The 19,422-nt window shown below is 39.6% G+C and overlaps 1 protein-coding gene across 1 annotated transcript in view; it reads left to right on the top strand.

Moving 5' to 3' along the window:
• The window catches only part of LOC144721148 (thrombospondin type-1 domain-containing protein 7A-like), a 182,920-nt gene that overhangs the window by 162,913 nt on the left and 585 nt on the right, over positions 1-19,422 (top strand). The window contains exons 17-19 of the mRNA XM_078598543.1: positions 3,680-3,797; positions 4,605-4,750; positions 12,872-13,052. Of these exons, the coding sequence (XP_078454669.1) occupies positions 3,680-3,797; positions 4,605-4,750; positions 12,872-13,052 (445 nt within the window). The remainder of the gene's footprint in view (positions 1-3,679; positions 3,798-4,604; positions 4,751-12,871; positions 13,053-19,422) is intronic.

Consider the following 19,422-nt stretch of genomic DNA (forward strand, 5'->3'; position numbering starts at 1 on the left):
TTCCATTTGATGAGTTATTGGTGCTATCAGCTTAAACTTTCGAGATGATTTTATTATATAAACCTACAGACAAGTTATGTGAAGAATAACTTATCAAAAGATATATTTTTTTACTGGTAGGAACCTCCTGGTTACACCAGCCCACAGGAGATTATTGTGTCCGTCTGTCCATCGTGCAGGGAGGGGCTGAGTGGGGAGGGAGGGGCTGGGTGGGGAGGGGCTGGTCACCCCGTGGTGCCCTTATAAAACTCAACGTTTAACCTACTCACGCCGGCTTGTGCCTGCCCTCACAGTCGGGCATATTTGCGGAATACACCACGCCGCCATTGACCCTGGCCATTGACCGAGCAACCCAACGTTCCTACCAGCTCCCTCCGCAGAAATGTGTTTTATCAAAGTCACGTGGAATTTTCTTCTAAATTATTTGCTATCAGCAGATTACTCTGCTGCTCTGCTTCCATTTGCAGTTTTTAAGAGTAAAATGCTAATTAACTGGATTAAAAAAAAAAGTACACGTATACATGTACTTGAGATTATTTGCTCTAAGTTAGGCAACAATTGTTATTTTTGCACGTTTCAGACTTGTGCGGATATATCAGTTTGATGCATGAAATTGTCCCTAAGCCTCTCCACTAGCCAGAACATAGTGTGTACGTATACTGGATTGTTAAATGATAAATGTATGATAGTTGTCTCATTGTAGAGCATTCTATGTTGGATAACAGTACATTTATTTTGTGCTGAGATTGGTTACAAAAAGCTTTGCAATTTAGAAGAAAATCAAGGAACCAAGCAAGAAGCCAATGATTAAGAGAGACAGACAATTAATATTAAACTTTTCAGAGATTGGTATCTGTCCACAATCTACCTTTGCCTTCGAACACCTTGTTTTTTCAAACATCGTTTCAACCAATGCAAAATGCGTTGTTGCTGTTCAAATGTTTTTTAACCTAATTGAGCGTGAACAAAAATGGCTCAAACTCTCGCTGCGCAAAATAGCAGCTTCAAAACCATATCATCAGCTCATGCGTAAGGGGCTGTCTGCAACAGTTGTATTGTAGAACTGTAGCCAACATCGGGACGTGTACGAAATAATTTTGGTGCGGAAACATTGCGGAAATAATTGTCAGGGTTCCCCTTGTACAAGGTCAACCTTTTTTGGATTGATGTAAGGATTAAGAGACAGGAGATGTCTAGCACGCATCATGCATTTCGCTTTAACGGCGACAAAATGTGAGCGCTGTATAATTCACGTTTTCATAAGAGTTGATTTGTTTTATTGTGAGAGATTATTTGTTTCGCATGGGGGATTTGTAAACAGCGCAGGGGAGCCCCCCAACAGCCTGTTTATAGCTCATAGAATGTGCTATTTATGGTGTGTCTAGATTGTGTATGAGGCAACAGAACTTGCAGTGACAATGCTCTACGAAGTAATTAGTGATATTTTAGGGGTTTTTTTTACACTAAGACAGCAGCAACATCACTCAATGATCTACCAGATGTATAACACCTACACGGAGAATATGCATTACTTTGGATGCAATTCGCGTGGGAGTGGACTTCTCATCTTAAAGTGTGTGCTCTAAGATTATTTTATGAAAGCAGATGGCCTTGAAGCTTTGTTTTATTTTCTTCATAATCTATATCAATTGGTCGCAAACTAGCACCGAACATTAAATGTAATTGCATGAAATGACTGTGCAAAAGGGGATCTATTTTTTTGGGGGGGGGTGGGTGTGGGTGGATGTCACCTAGCCATTGTACACACACCACTGATAGGGACCATGGAATGGTTAACTCGCAGCGATTAATGTAAAATATGGACAATTAAAATGCTCATCATGTTTCATAAATCACTGTCCCACACCGTGGCAGACGGGCTCCATGCTGTCATGCAATGGACCAGGATGCGCCAATGTGAAGCATAAGTGTCGCTCGCTTAGTCTAATTTATGTCTGCCATTCTAATGAGCTTGTTTTTATCGTTAGTCAGCACTGCATGCAATGTTTCCGATAATGTGAACCGTATTTAGTTCGTGCATGTTTGTCAGAATACTTGTCAAATGTCTTAATATTTCCAACATTATACACCATATTTATATGCGCATCTATATGAGTATGCACTGTTTGTCTTGGTTTTACATTTTAATGATTCTCTTAGAATACTTTAATGTGAAAGCATCAGCCAAAAAAGATAATTCTAATATATTTAAATTGGCACAAGGTAACTTTAAAAGGGGTTGCTATCCTTGAAGGTGGCTTTTAATCCAAAAGAGTAATTTAAAATGAAAGCAGAAAGGAACAAACATTTAAATCATAAAACACAATGCAATTTATTTTGCTATTTTCAATCTATTTTATTCTGATTGGGCAATCGGCATCAAGTCATGGGAAAAATAATAATATTTTCAAAACTGTTGCAAAACAGTGTCACAGAACTTACTACAGAAAGAATTTGCCATTAAACTTGTCCAAAAAAATTCTCGAGGTAACCAAGTGGCTATTGTATCCTGTACAAAGTAAGAGGCAATTTCCCACAAAATATCCCATGGGATTTTTGGGATAAATTGTATTAATTCTCATAGTTGGAACTGAGCAAAATGACACTTAGAATTGCATGTAATATGTGTGCAGTCATTGACCATCTATTTACTTCCCTGAGAATATAGTTTTAATCTTGAGCAGTGGCCTGGATTGAATCCAGGATTTAAAGTGGTGCCAGCTAAGCATTCTAACCTCTTCGTGTATTTTGAGCCACTCTGCATATGCCAATGATCCAATGACATTATTAGTCATCAGTATATATTGCAAAATATAACTGAGTTTGTTTAGAACACAAACGTTAGAATATTGGTCATAATATCTCAGTAACCAATACTAGATTGCACTAGCAGAACAGGTATACGTTTGCACTGAGATTATGGTTTTACTAATTTATGGTGTGATGCAAAAAATGGTTATAAGATTTACCATTTTAAGTGAATGTATTTGATCAAAATATGTGAGGTTTTTATGCTGTGTAGTTCAAACAATAGGGCAATAATTTAGCTTGCATAAGCTAGCCAAGTACTTAAGCCTGCATGAGATGTAATGCCTAATTGAAGATAAAGACCTTCAATTGATGGCAATTCTCATACAATACGTTGTTCTGCAGATGACAACGTTTGTCCACCTCCTTTCAATTTGCACACTGTTATGGATATTTTATCGGACATTATTTCTGTAGTTGTATGTGTAGTTCATACAGAACATGTCTTGTCTTTGTTTCCTGACTGGGTACTACCAGTCCAATACCCCAAAACCACATTTCTGTCCAATTCACTTCTCATGGGCTTGTTCACAAGCAACGGCGATGTGTAGATTTTCACTCAGATTGTAAAGCACCCCTAATTCTCCGTTATTTCTAGATTTGAAGCTTTCGTGACTGCAAGTATTCATATTCTTAGGTTTTTTCGGTAAAGTCACGTAGGTAAAAAAATCAAAATTAATAAAAGTAAAATAAAATAAAAAAATCACGACGTTTCGGAGGCAACACAAGCTTCCGTCTTCAGGTGGAACCGTCACAGCACGCTTGCTGTATTTTATTTTTATTTTACTTTTATTAATTTAGATTTTTTACCTACGTGACTTTACCGAAAAAACCTAAGAATACTCCGTTATTTCGTTGTGTCGTTGCACAGCTGGGCTTGGAGCGACCCCGTGGCATGGGTGATCCGTGCTCGGTGGAGTGCTCCCTCAACTGCCAACTCTCCGAGTGGTCCTCCTGGACCTCCTGCTCCCACACCTGTGGACTCAATGGTGCGCCACGCGTCACGGTCTCATAAAAAAACAACACAACCCGCACGGAAAATGTCCTTCGCGAGTCTAGTGACGCGAAGCCCCTGCGTTTCAGCACCTCTCTCGTTGTACGCCATTAATAAGAATGTCCTGTTCATTCAAATGTATGACGAATTTTTTAAAAATAATAATAACTTAAAAAAGATGCAATTCTCATTCGGCGACAAGATGGAGCGTCTTAATGTTTTTGTGTTTGTGTTTTAGTGAGCGTGTAATAACCGTGGATAATTATGTTGAGGTAAAAGCATATATGGGCTTTTCAACAAAAGGAAAAAGACTCGGGTGTGCATGAATAATTAATTCTGCGTAATGGCATATATAAAATGAAGGGTGGGTTGTTGCTCATTGAGAGAGTAATATGGGGACATGTAATAAGTCAGTAATTTGCTTTATGTATTTATTTGTAAGTGCCTTAACACCTTTGTTTTCAAAGACACACTGTACTCTTTGCTCCTTGCACTATGTTTTGGTAAAATATATGATCTGGTTTATTGGTCATATTTTAAAGCATGTTAAGTAATATAACACTAAATTAAATAAGTAAATGGAAATATATCACATTAATATGCATCTCACAGTAAAACGTGGTTAATTGTGGCACATACTCGATGAAAATCACGTTGTCTTGCTATGAAACACACAATGTAAATGGCATTTGCCAAACATCCCGATGCTGAAATATACCCGCAAATCACCCAATTGGGATCACACACAGCAACAACAGCGCGCCCTACCACTGCGAACATTTTCATTTGTGTGCGGATACAGGTTGGACGCACAGGAGTCGAAGGGTTCTGCAGGAACCACGCGGTGAGGGCAGATCTTGCCCTCTTCAGATGGAGCAGAACAAGCCCTGTGCGGTCACACCCTGCTACCGCTGGCAGCTTGGAGTGTGGTCTGAATGCAAAGTGGAGGTAACACACGCACACATATAAAACGTGTCGATCATGACCTGTCAAAAGGTTACGTGAAAGGTTATGTAAAAACGACAAATTTCCTTTGGAGACAATGGTAAAGGTTATAAGGTGTATTATATTTGGTTTTTAATATCACAAATATTATTAACAGTATTCAGAATTGATTCGTGTAAATGCTTCCTCAACTATTATTGCAACGTTGTCATTTGTTTGTGTTCAGTCCCAATGCAGTTGTTAACAGAGCAATGTGTTTGCATTATCAGATGAGCAAATTTATTACGAAAATGAGCCAAGGATGTCTTGTGTGTCCCGTGCGTGACGTCACTCCACATCGAACAGCCCCCCTCATTAATAATCATGAACAGGTGACGTCCTTCAAATTGACACCCCCCCTCCATTGATAATAATTAGCGGGTGACGTCACTCCACATGTGGGGGGCGAGGCGCCTCCCCCCCTCCTCAGCGTCAACTCACAGCCCTCACTACAAAGGCAGAACCCTCGCGTCACGCGATCTCCGTAACGCTTTTGAGACATCAAAGTAAAAAGGACGTCATGATGAACAAGGGATTATAACCTTAAAATGAAATTGGTCTGTGTCACCGCGCCCTTACAAATTGCACACGAATTGATGCAATGAATATCACGTCGTGGTCTGCTTTTCGCTTGCAAGTTTCAGATGTACTGCAATACACCCGTCCTTGGACGGGCAAAAGGCTAGTTTGTAAAAATGTTTATTAAGAATTGTATAAATTCTATCGTCAATAACAACACTAAATTAAAGCCCTTGGTCAATGCACTTTTTGATGAAAAGCCTTCCCATTCAGTCAGTCATGGGGGTTGTTTGACCATACTTCACCACACTGGTGATTGTCAGTTGGTGAATGGTACCAGTGCACTTGACAAATAAAATTTGATAAAGCTGGATTATTGGGTCAGTTGTATTGCGACCCTAGGTTCGATGTCAATGTTACAGCTGGGATAAAGTAGGTTATCCTGTGTCCTTTGCAGAATTGCCATTGCATGCATCACATTTGTAATCATTTATGTGGATCCCAATTTTATGTAAAAAGTATGCAGCATATTCATCATTTGATGATTGCAAGCAAACCACTCGTCTGCACAATCCATTGTGGCTGTAAGCACTGCTTATTGAAGAGTCACCAGTGGTAGTGCTGCAGCATCTCACCGATTTGGTTTGTGTAAATTTGCTGTATTGTATGAGTATTGCCGTTTGTGTAGAAATCTGTAGGCGGTGCCTTAAATGACTATTATTCGCTTAGTGCCTTTATGTCAATTGTACAGTCGGAATACAATTGTATAGTGTGTGGAGAGAAATATATATTTCATGAAAGATGGTCCAGGGAGGATCTTAGATCAAGTTCAAGTTCATTTATTAAGTATCGCCATGTGAGCCATTCGGCTCTTGAATCGGGTGCAATCGCAACAAACAAAAAACATGAACAAGAAAACATCTTTAAGTGAATATGTGACTAAGTGCAAACATAAAATCCAAGAAAAGACAGCAAAATATTGCAGAAAAACACCATACACCAACGCTGTGTGCAAAAATCCCAGTAGGATGCAAGTCAAACAACAACAACAACAACAACCACAAGATAACTTAGATTAAGGCCGTCAGTCTAACTCTGTACTACAACAAGCAAAATAGTAAAATGAGTAAACTCTTGTCAGAAAAAGACTCGTATGCCTCCTTTGTATAACGGCATCTGGAAGGGCCTAAAACTTCCCTTTCCCGTTTTTTATCTTTGGTATTTAAAAAAATATATCTTATTAAGTCTTATATCATCCAGGCGGTCAACACATGGCACTTCACGTGTACGTGTGCATTCTATTTAGTATACCGTGTTTGTTGCAACGAAGAAAGACCTGAAATGTGAACAGTAAAATTGTGTTTGTCTTCTGAAATTATGAATTCCGGTTTCATTGCAAATTTTATTTCACCACAATTTGTTCCAAATAAGCTTTTAAATAAATTATATGTTTAAATTATGTTCTGTGTTCATATATTTTTACATGAAGAGCTTTACTTTAGCGATGTTCACATATTGTACGTTGGTAAATTTCCAAAATACAATAATTTTACGTATAGGGTTTTTTTTAAATTGTGTATCTAAATCGTGACCAACATTCACACTGAAATGGTATTAATTTAACCATCAGTAATGCAAACGCCCAGTGGGATCATACCCCGTGAGCACTAACGTTGTTAAATGTTGATTGGCCTCTGAGTCATGCTCTGGTTAATTACATTTTTCGCTGTTTGTCAGTCAGTTTGTATGAGCGTCTCGGTCACAGCGACCTTACAACAATTTCCTCCGCCGTAGACACTCGCAGTGGCGGACGTTAATTGTATCCGAATGCATTCTCACAAAGGATAAAATTAACCGCCTCCGGTCTGACTAATTAGTTTGCGGTGAATAATGAGGCAGGCTAATGCTTGAGTGAGATCCATTTGAGTCCCAAGACGGAGGTGTTATTGACAGAAGGCATTTTATCTTGCCAGAAAGAAGCATCTTGAAGTGGCATTGTTCCAGCAGATTTTTACAAAATGCTTTCGTTACGCCACAAATGTTGTTTAATATGTTAACTTTGGGGAAATGTTTCTTTTTTTTAACGGTAAAACATGAAAAATATTTATAAAACAAATTTTCTAAAAGTGTAATATAATTTACAATTGTTTTGTAATGATATCAACACTACCCTTAGTTTCCAAGTGTTTCTTTATTTACGTACTTACATTGTTGTGTTTTGTAATATTATATTTCGCCTCCAGGTATGCACGATCATATTTTTCCACTGCTCATGGGTGAAAAAAATGGAGCAGTGTCCATTGGCAACAAAAATTAGATACTATATACAAAACATATTACATCAACTTTTCGTATTCTTTGGGTCTTTCGGTAAAGTCATATAGAATATTTTTTTTTTACAAAAAACTACAATGACGATTGCTTGTGTTGCGATCGAAACGTCGTAGTTTTTTGTTGTTATTTTTTTTTGCTCTACGTAACTTTACCGAAAGCCTAAAAGAATATGAATTCCTGCAGTAACGAAAGCTTTAAGTCAAGAATCAACTAACCGATTTGCATAAAAATATGAACTTAATATACATGTGCATTTTTTTCATGTACATGATGCAATTACAATGACTATTTTGCTTAACATTTAAGCAAACTATGTTGCATGAAAGGTTTTAAGTATGTAAAAAATATGTATTCACAAGTAAAAATTATGTTATGGTTTGCCGTAAAGATTCTTAACTATGTGTTTCCATTTCATGATAGCTGCTGCTTAAAATCATATTAGTATTTTTCGTTTGCAATATCAAAATAAGTCACTTCAGGCATTTCTTCTTCCAGTTATATTTAATGTCACACACCTGTAATAACCTGTGAAACCCTTAATTAGTATCGTGGTTATTGTTCTACCATGCTGGCTCCCTCATTGATCAATTTACGCTGTTTTAAAGAGTAACTCTTGGGATTCTTCAAGTTGAGTCGTTTTTTAACAAGTGCAGGGTTGGGGGAGGGGGGTTCTGAATATGACAGTTCTTATTAAACTGTCATAATCACACTTATGTATTGTCCTCGGCAAAGTTTAGCACTCAGCTTGCGCACATCTAAATGGAGAGTTATATTGTCAAATCTCAGAAACGCATCAGAGTCATGGTCGTTAGATTAACTCGTTCGAAGAAAACAGTGATCAGTGTGGTGTGCAAATGAGGGGAAATGTTTCGCTTAGATAACATGGGGATTTGTCGATAACCTCAGCATTGTGGATACAATCGTGCTTTAGAACAATTTCATATTTAGTATCCCTGCCTTGCCAAATCTCAAGTGCATTATTTCCCCTGCAGGGAATTAATGTATCTGTAAAAGAGATTAATATATCTCAGTCCATCTCTATCTCCATTATAATTTGTTAAAATTTACTAGCCAATGCGTAGGCCACATCAACATGCCTTTGAAAGATGTTAGGTGGTAATAAACTCTTATTATGCTATTTACAATTTAAATGTATTCATGAACTGTAAAATAAATTCCCTCTGTGCTCTGCTTTCACCAAATTAATAATGTGTATAAATATGCATATAGGTTGTTTTTATTGTCAATATATCACATAAAGTGGTTTAATAAAAGCCAAAATATTATGGTTGACATGTACGGCAAAAGCTTTCATATCTATGTTCACAACTACAATTCAAATTAAGTGACTTAATAGTTCGGTGTAATAATTATTTTTGTGCCGTGTTATCAAAAAGTCTAAATGTGTTGCGTGCGACTTCAACGCAAAATATCACGTACGGGCAATGATCTGGTCTCAAACGTTGAATACTTTGTTTTAACTTGGTCATTGTTCTCATTAATGTGGGAGGGGTTGAATAATGATTAATTTTGTTTTATTAAACAGTGTTCAACGATCCCCACATGTTGAAGGTGAAAACACAGGCAACAGAGACAGAAACATTTTTGGTAGAAACACAACGACACTTCTTGGGTGCCCCGTGGACTGTTCTGCCTGACTTCCCACCACGAAAATGTCAAGGCACGATAATGAGCTGTAAGAGCTTTCTGGCTCTATTTACTATAATGAGGCCATGCATTTCCAAGGTTCAGCAATCCTAGACTCTGTCTATCTGCCACTCTCCCACTGAGTCACCATCCACAGTGAGTAAATATAAAAAACGCATATACATCAACGTTTCAGAATGCTTTATGATATAAAAAAACCGGCCCCAGTGTGTATATTCATTCGACCCACATTTGTGTTTTGAGAATAGAAAGTGATGCGATATTGTTGAACTTTTGGTGGCCACCCTTCATAAAAAAAATAGATAGGAATAGAGTTTGCCAATACAGTGTCATGGTGTATGTTAGTGCCTTACTCCCACTTCACGCAAAACTCAATTTTCCTCTAAACAGCACGGCTTGCTTTTAGCGTAGGGGTGTTTTTTGTTTCATTTCCTTGGAAGAGCATTCGCGGAATCTGGATAATTGTGTTGTACTTGTGGGAAAACAATGTATTCCACTGCAGCTAAAAGCGCGTGAAGAGCTACAACGCCTTTGTCTATTATGCAAAAACCGTCAGATGTTGCTGAAGGAGTGCATTGTGCTTCTCTTGCCTCACCATACAAATGAATGAGAGAAAATGAGACCTACTGACATGCAGCAGTGACATTAATGCATTTTACATCCTGTGCTATTCCTCTGTGATGATCGCTTTTTCTCGTCCTTTACAGATTTGATTGAGCTAAAAAAAAACACGCCATGCGATGAGATTAATGCTCCAAATGGTACAGATAAATGTGTTTTCAGCACATATTATGATCAGGAACGTGAATCCGCAAATTAATTATTTACAGTATTTGAATAATACACAGCTGATATCAGTGCTGCGTATTATTAATTTGTATGCACGATCATATTTTATCCAAACACATTTACAAACCACGGCTTGACTATGCGTGCACATACATAACCCCTCCACCACCCAAGTTGTCATGTGGCCCGATATGCACCGTATATATTCTATGTCTATTGTGATTCAGCTCATCTTAACACTCATCAGCATTTTCCATGTCTGCCAAGCATTCTGTGTAATTGAAGATATTGACGTGTACAAAAAAATACCTGTGCGCACTGCACATTGACTCAAACTATTAAAGGTGCTAAAGACCTGCAAACCTTCTGTGGATTTGCCATATACAGCCGAAACATTTACACCTTGAGTCACTTTAACTCAGTCCACTCACACCTTTGTAAATCAGCATGCCGCTTGCTGGCCCACACTAAACACTGCTGTGTGTGCGTGTGACAGTAAAAACGAGGCTCTGTAGTAGAGGGAGAGTGAAGATTGCAAAGTGTCCCGCCCTTGAGAGGAGACAGCTTGATGCCTTATCTGCGTTCAACTCTTAATCACCCTACGACATTGCCACCAAGGTCACCGTGTGCCAAATTAACCACCTGTTAAAAGCAATTTAAACCCAAAGGTACTCTTCAAATCGCTAAATTGCTGAAAACGTGTGTACAATATTCTAAAAGGTGAATAAATAATTAGATCAATGCATCGGTAGACGAACGGTCAGGGAGATATTTATGAAGCAAGAGACACACAGACACTAGTTACTAGGGGTGTCCAATACCATTCCCCCATGTCTCCCTCCTGCCCCTATCCCAGTCATCATCTGTTCTCCTAGTGCATCAGCCCACCGTGTATGGTATTTAGAGATTCTGTAAAAAAATATACAATAAAACATTGCATTGTATTGAAAATGTATCTATCACCCACATTGATCAATGCGTTATTCTTTTCTGTTTAAGATATACAATCTCATCACTCTCACTCTTACCCATGCCCATTAATTAAACATGCCTGTATACCGTAGTGATGGAGCAGTGGTGCATTGCTTCATGCATTGCTCCGTGAACCCAGCAGCCTGAGTTTGACACCTGGTCAAGGTTCACATCAGTGGCGAGCGATATTTGAGCCAGACCTGGGAATGCCATCTTCACCAATCCGCACTGGACCAGAATTAAACTCCCATGAACAACACTGCATGGGGAGGTCTTCTTCCAGCCATGGATTGATACACAGCTGTATTTTTTTTTATTGACCATAAGATTGATAACCTTCTCAATGGGTATCTTCAAGCGTTTGCTCTTCTGATAATGCAAGCACGTCGATATGTTAAACAAATGCACATTGCTTTGTTGGACCAAACATACATCTTTAAAATGTTAAAAGATTTCATGGTTTGATATTCATCGTGCCACAATCATAATTGCCTGCACCTTGCATGGATAATTTATGAATATCCACTTTGGTCTAAGAATAACGAAACATTTTTCCGTGTATATCAGCTGAAGAAGTAAACATGGGAATTAGAATAAGATGTTTGTTACCCGTTGGAAATCTTTAAAATGATATTACCTATCATTCAAAGGAAATAGAGCAATAGGTTAAACTATGCAAGAGCAGCAGAGAAAAGCCCTATCTATTATACTTCACTTCTCTGCAAAATGGGGCAGCTTTTGTGGTTGTGTGTTGCTTGCAAAGCATTCTATCCTGTGCAGTCCACCTACTTTAACCAGCAAGGTAAAAACTAGCTCAGGCTTTCAAGGCAAAGGAATTGCAGACTGACATATGAATCTTTCATTAGTGATAATTTAATGCCATCGACCTTTAGAGTATACACACTTTCCTCCGTGACTTGCCAATCTCTTCTTCTTGCATCACACCCATACCTCTATACTTTATATTGCTCCCTTCACAATTGCATTCTCCTGATATAAATATCTCCTCCAACATCCTGCACAACACAAATGCCTCCCCTATTTATTTTTGTCTCTGTTTCCATGTTGTTCTGGTGTTTCATTTTTATTTGCTATTTTCCTTTGGCACATGGGTAACTCGACCTTTCTGGCACGTTTCCTTTCTCTCTTATTACCTTTGTTTTATCCCTTCCATCTGTACTCTCAAACCCCTATAAAGCAAGTGTATGTTTGTCTTCCATTCGCTATAATCACTCCCTTCTGCACACACATACATCCCTACTGCATCCTCGTGCCTCATCTATAATTCCAGCACTACTGCAAACGCTCTCAATCTTTTCCGTGATGCCATCCCTCACCACTGCCTTCTCATCCCTCCCACCTTGCAGGATAATCCTCCTCTCTTGCATGAAAATACTTCCATCGCCTCCCCTGTACACTCAACCGTGCCCCTTCCTTCTCTCGTGCTGTCCCTCACTTCTCCGCTTATCTCTAAACTCTCTTTTGCACCTCCGATTAGCATGGTTGGCTGCATACGCTGCAAAATAAGTTCAACATACATGCATACAACCCCATATTGATCACATATCGAAGAAAATCAAATGAAAAATAGGATTTTTATGTAGAAACAAACATTGTTTTCCCATTCGATTACGCCTGCAAACTGTTGAAGCTACCATTCTACCACTGTTTGACTCCGGTGATGCCGCTTACAGACCAACCGCTAACGAAACACCCGGCGGACTAAACCCTCTGCCGCTCGCCGCATCCCATCGTTTATCCGCAATGCACTGGTAACCGTGTTCCCCGTCCTCGTGTCGCTAGGGTGGCGACTGTGGAGAGGGCACGCGGGAGAGGAACCTCACGTGCCTGGTTCACAACGGCACGGAGCAGGACGCAGGCGTTGGGAATGCGGTGGAGGAGGAGCTCTGTGCAGAAGCGGAGCCTGTGCTGGGTGCTGATGAGCAACCAGCCTTGCGAGTGCCCTGCAGCGTCCCCTGTCCAGGTTGGAATTATTTCCTCCAAACATACGAGTCGAATGGAAAGATGCCTTGCGAACTTGCGAAAAAAAAAATTAACCCGTAAAAACTAAGTTTTTCACTCCAAATCCTTTATATGCGTGGCGGCTGGAGTCCTCCTCTCGTCCTCTGGCTTGAGATGGCTGCCACCTATGGGTCAGATGATTGCCTGCCAGCATTAAGCAATTGGTAATTAAATTTAAAAATAATTCCTAAAAAGTGTAAAGTTATGGAAAAAAAATTTCACGAAAATAAATTGTCACGTACAACGAGTCTGTGTGCAAAATGTCAACTCGATTGGATCACGGGAAGTGGGTTAAAAAACGACCGAAAGATTTGGCACGGTCGTAAGCGCGCAAGCAAGCAAGCAAGTGAACTTAATATAAAGGATTTAAAAATAAGCTTGTCTGTGATTTAGATCCAGAGGAATGTTTGTTTTGCGAGGCTTTATACTTCGTGGTTGGGTTTAAGCTTTTTGGCCATTTAAAGCCATATCTCTGGTTCAAGTATAATAGTGTGCAAAATGTGTTTTGAAGCATTAGTGTTATGATTGATGATAATGGCGATAAAACAATTGTGTACTTTAACTTTTCAAAAATGTTATCTCCTTGCAAAAATAATATCCCTTTGCCAAATGCGATGGAAAGTCACTAGCTAATATGCAAAAAGAAAATGCACGTAACTTTAAAACATACATTTTTCTTTCTCCCCAAACTGTCCTTCCCCTGTCCTTGTTGATCCTGTTTTTTTTAAATATATCCTTTCTGGGTAATTACAAACCTCATTAGGAGATGCACATGATGTCTTATGATTGTGTATGGTCAAGTGTTATGCATCATTTGAAGTTGTGGTCACCGACCCTGCACCTCAACTTGTGTCAGAGCCATTGATTTTTAATATTTGATTTGAAGTTAATTAGCTCTGAGTAGATATGCAACATAACCTCGGAAAATATGTCGAGGAAAACATGTCCGTGACTATCCATTCTCCCACCCGAACTGACCCTGTTCCTGCTAAACAAAGTCTGCACGTCATATGCCAGCAAACACAACGCAATTAATCATGATGTATTGGTCACATCACAATGTAATTTCAATTAGACTCTTAATTTTTTATTCAGCGACACTGTAGGAGTTGTTTGAATGGCCGTGGGTTTTGTAATTTGTGCAATATGTATGCTACATTCGATTTTTTATTCATCAGCAACTATTAATTGACTAATTACCTTTTGCACCGTAAAACATCTCAAGTTTGCACGTAAATATGAAAGACGTTTTACACATTGTCTGTAGACAAATAGTGGCCTTCTGATATTAATTGCATGCACAATTAGATTTTTTATTAACAAGCTCATATAACATTCCTTAATATTTAAAACACATTGGAAGCAATGGCACGTACAGCAATTCTGAACAGTTTGATAGCACTTCATATGATTTTACTGGATATAAAACTACCGTAGAGTATGTTATGTTTTACATGAAAATTTAAGCCATCATTTAGCAGTGCATTGATTGTGGCTGATGACGATGAAAATATTGTGCATAACTACAACATAATGATTTAAAGCTTTCGTGACTGCAGGGATTCATCTTCTTGGTTCTTTCGGTAAAGTCACGTAGAAGGGAAATAATAAAATAATACAAATAAAAGATAATCAAATAATATAATATTTTATTATGAACCAGCGATTCAGCAGTGTTCAACCCATCGGCAGTGTTCGCGCGGTTGGGGGGGATGTAAAACAAAAAAAAAACATTTCAGGGAGGTGCAGAGGCTATGGCATGAATACCAATCGAGAGCCAATTTCGATCGCAATATGAAAAACAATTGACTCAGAGGCACGGACATATAAGGGTGCGTTCGACGGGCAGGGTAGCTCTGCCGTGGTGCTGCGAGGCAAGGCAGAGGTTTAGGCTCTTGTTGAACGGTCCGTTTTGGAGAGGGCACTTTTTTTTTTAAGCGGCGTAGACAAAATTGCACGGGCACGCTGAAACATTCTGGTGGGGGTGTGTCGCGTTGCTTCGAGACGGCAGACATTCGCTGCAAATCAGATGGTGAAGCATGTCTGACACGTCGAGCAAACGCTCAGAGAGGCAGCGCCTCAGACCATCAGCTCCTGTTGCGATGCGCTCTGGGCTAGCAGGTCGCTTTGGAGCGCTCTGTGTGTGTATTGTGGCCTTAAGTTATCTGGGGGCAATAAGGGGATGTGGGTTCTGAGGTAGGGGCTGAGGGAACTGACAAGGAGTGATGGGAGTGGGAGAGGTGTGGGACCAGTGGTACGTTTATAGGAGCGGTAGTGCAGCAATTGGCACGCTGCACTACGAACTTGGTTCGATTCCTGCTCACGGACAACATCAATGATGATTATCTGAACCGGTCCTGAGTCTTCCCTAGGTCGACTCAGCCTCAAATGAGTACCTGGTGCGATGTGTGAACATTACTGGCTACCCACCGCCTCGTGTGCTGTGTCGGCCTTGGTAGGTGCTCGTTTAACAGCACTTGCTCCAACAGTCTGTTAAGATTATATGGGGATCTTTGTCTTTTATGTATGTATGAAATGTATGTTAAACTTCTTTTGCTCTGTACATTGCTAACCATGCTAATCGGACGTGCGGGGGAAGGACAACAAACTAAATATGAAGAGCAGCTCTAAATAAAGTAGTTGAGTGGTCTTGATTGGGACATGTCATACCGCTTATCCAACATTACTTCATGTGAGGTAGTTATGTTTTTAGATGAATAGTAAACACAACCATCATTTTTTTAAATTGTGTATTCGTAGAGTTAGACAAAAATAATCGATCCTAATTTCCTCAAGTTAGCTGCTGAAAGCTGACCATTGGTTCCATTGTTACATTCTCATTCATATTGCGATTTATAGGTTATCTCATTGTAAATGAAAAGACATCAGTGGATGTGTTAATGAAACAATATTAATATTTTCGCATGCGATGTGTTATTTGCAACGTTTAACTTCATATGTACAATACAATATATAGATTATAAATTTGACCACATTTCAGGAAACATTGGACATATTTGTTCCGTAATAAAAATCTTGATTTTGTAAATCCCCTTTCATGCCGAAATCTAACGCACTCTACAAGAACAATCTAAACTCCCAATTTTGAATACATTTTTAACTAAACACAATAAAAGCTGATAATAGCAATACTATAAATTAAATGTAAAAGTGTCGACACAATTTCTGATGTGGGGGGTGGATAGCAGAGTTCCTCCATTGTCTTGGAGCATAACAGCTGAACGCACGGTCACCTAGCATTCACCTCTTTGACGTTGATATGGTGAGTATCCCCGAGTCCAGAGAGTGCAAATTGCGAGGGGAGGTACGGCGTGAGAGCAGTTCACTGAGGTAAACAGGCGCTAGACCGAGGCAATCAGTCACAGGCAGAAGAATACACATCTTGAGCTTGTACTTGAACAGGGCCCAGGGAGTGGAGAGCACAACACAGCTGAGAAGGAGTGTTTCAGATTATATAGGCAAAGGTTGACCTGGGTCTTTGAGTGTTTGTGAATAGAGTGAGATTACGGGGAGAGGTAGGTAGAGCCGAGTCCATGGAGCATCTTGAACTTGGTGATTGCGATTATGAAATTAATTTGGGATGGATAGGGTGTTAGTGGAGAAAGTATTGGGGTGATGTGATCCCATTTATGGATGCAGGTGAGAAGTTTAGCAGTGGCCACAAATGATAGCTCAACGAAGTAGCTCATCATGTGGAAATTTATAGCAACCAAATACTCTAAACGCATGTTGACTCTAAATGTAGAGGTAAAAACTGGACCTCGAGAAAAATCCACGCAACCACGGGGAGAACAAGCAAACTGAAAATATGCAAGGGTCGGAATCGAACCCACGACCTTCTGTATACCAGGCGATGTAGTTAACACCCTTACTCACCATAGTTGAAAGCAGGGATTAGGGTCTTGGTGACAGCTGGTGTAAATAAATGGCAGATGTGGGAAATGGTTTGCAGATAGAGGCACAAGGTCCTGCAGTTTGAGAAATATGGGCTATACAATTAGGAATTTTTATTCCAATAACTACATAAATCAGCATATTTGGCAGATTGGAACCAAATGTTACTTGAACTGTTGATAAAATAAATAATGTTTAGGAAATACTTTTTTTATGTCTTTCATTTATAATTTCACATTGTTAATCTGACTTCAGGGAATTTCCTGGCATGATTGCAAAATGTTAATTATGAACAAGGCTTAAACAAAAAGTTTTTTGCCACAATCTTGTTAGGGGACATCAGTGAAAATGTATTCATGGGGCAAATTAAAACAACAATGAATAATTGGCTTATTTTCGCAAACTTTATTGTTTGTTTCCCCTGTTTAATATACTGCATGTGGAATTTTAAATGTATGCAGTAATGCAGCATGTGTTCTGGCCGAGTGGTACAGGGTAGTGTGCACATTTGCAAGTGTCTCTTTTCAAATTTGTGTTGGCACACTTTCTCGTCATTATGCTAATCAATAGTTTCATTTTGCAGAGCATTTCCCAATGAAACACATGGGAAAATATAGTTAACAGTCAACAAATGGTTTCTTGGGAGGCTTGCTATACATTGTTAATGATAATGATGATATGTGTATGTGCATATATAAAACAAAAGTCTGTTATTTAATACATGTTTTCGCGTGTTGTTTACTGTTAGGTTATTAAGAAGTGTCTATATTGTTGACTCAGGTCTAAAATGTCTACCTTGTGCATGGACAAATATCCACACTTGAAGACAAAAGTGGCCATGCATGGTGCTGGATACATCAAACCATGTGTGCCATTCCTGCCTTAATAGCTTCTTAAGAGCAGAACTCGCCTTAATATTTGTGAGCGTTGTCACTTTTTGGAGATAATGGTTTAAATATAATTATGCATTTTCCGTCTCATTACGATATGGTACTTTGTGAATTCAATTTGTTTCTGTTGACACGTAAATTCTCGGCTGGGTATAAATGCCCCTTAATTGAACTGAAAGTATTCCACAGAGTAAAAAAATTCGACGTGGCAATGCTCATTATTAATGATGGTGATGATTAAATGTTTGATAAATGTCCCCTTGACCTTCCATAGGTGACTGTCGTTTGAGTGACTGGTCAGAGTGGGGCCCATGCCAGTTGACATGCGAGGGAAGCGTGTCGCTGGGAGGGGTTGGAGTGCAAGCTCGGTCCCGAGCTGTCATCGCCCTGGATGGAGGAGATCAAGACTCTTGTCCTGACCAGCCGTGGGAGGCCCGCGACTGTGACGGTTCGATTTTATCTCACACACCCACGCAATAGCCAGCATTCACAACCAAGCTGTGTTTACGTCTCCATGGCACTTGTATAATGATATATATACTCTGAAGCCATGTGCAGTGGCAAGTATTTTCTGGCTGGAGGTCGGCGAAGAGACCCAGATGTTATGGAATAAATAACTTAGGTAACTGGCAAATGCATTACCCATACTCCCCAATGTGCCAACTTGCTGTGTTTTAGTCACCTGATGCTCTGCTCATTGTTGTGAACATTGCTTCTCTGTTTTCTTTGGTTCTTTCGGTAACGTCACGTAGATAGAAAAAATAAAAGTAAATTAAATAAAAACTACGTTTCGATTACAACACAAGCGATCGTCATCAGGAGGAAAAAGGGATAAGACCACTGAAAGCAACTGTTTTCAAAGGTTTAAAAATGGGTGTGGCACAAGCGTACTGGTGTCAGAACGAAGTGGGCGGGGCATATGTGCCCTGGGTCAGAGAGCACCAAGTTGAAGCACGGAAGGTGACAAGGAAACATACAACAAGTTATGACTTAAAGTGTTTGATGACGTCCTTCCAATGATTGCCGAGTTTGTACCCATCCTCTCGGTTGAAATTGTGTCTGTGTCTGTATATATGGATGGCTTCATGAACGAATCTTTGTTGATAGCCAGTGGGCTTACACAGTCTTAGAGAAATCAATTGCGCGTGAGCCAACTGCATTAAAATAATGATCAGCCACGGCTGCTTCTCTGCTTCCCGTTGTTTTTGGTGTGTGGTTGCTTCTAGATGCCTCGTGGCATCTTTCACACACACCCTCCACAGATGTCAATTTTGATGCCATATCCATGAAGCCTCTTTTATGCAGCCAAACCGAAGCTGCGTATGCATGTGGTGTTTGGGCATACAGATTATATGACCAGGCCAGCGCAAATAGTGAGAATAACCCACCAATGTTTTTCAAATATCTAGAGCTCCTCACATAATCTAACTTTTAAAAAACCCAGCTTGGATGAACTCAAAGGCAGTCTAAATGTTCCAAGCTGTTACAGTTGGTCATGTAAGGTGGTCCACACACATCTCAGCATAC

This window comes from Lampetra planeri, chromosome 10 (genome assembly GCF_965212315.1).
Source record: "Lampetra planeri chromosome 10, kcLamPlan1.2.h2, whole genome shotgun sequence".
NCBI lineage: Eukaryota > Metazoa > Chordata > Hyperoartia > Petromyzontiformes > Petromyzontidae > Lampetra > Lampetra planeri.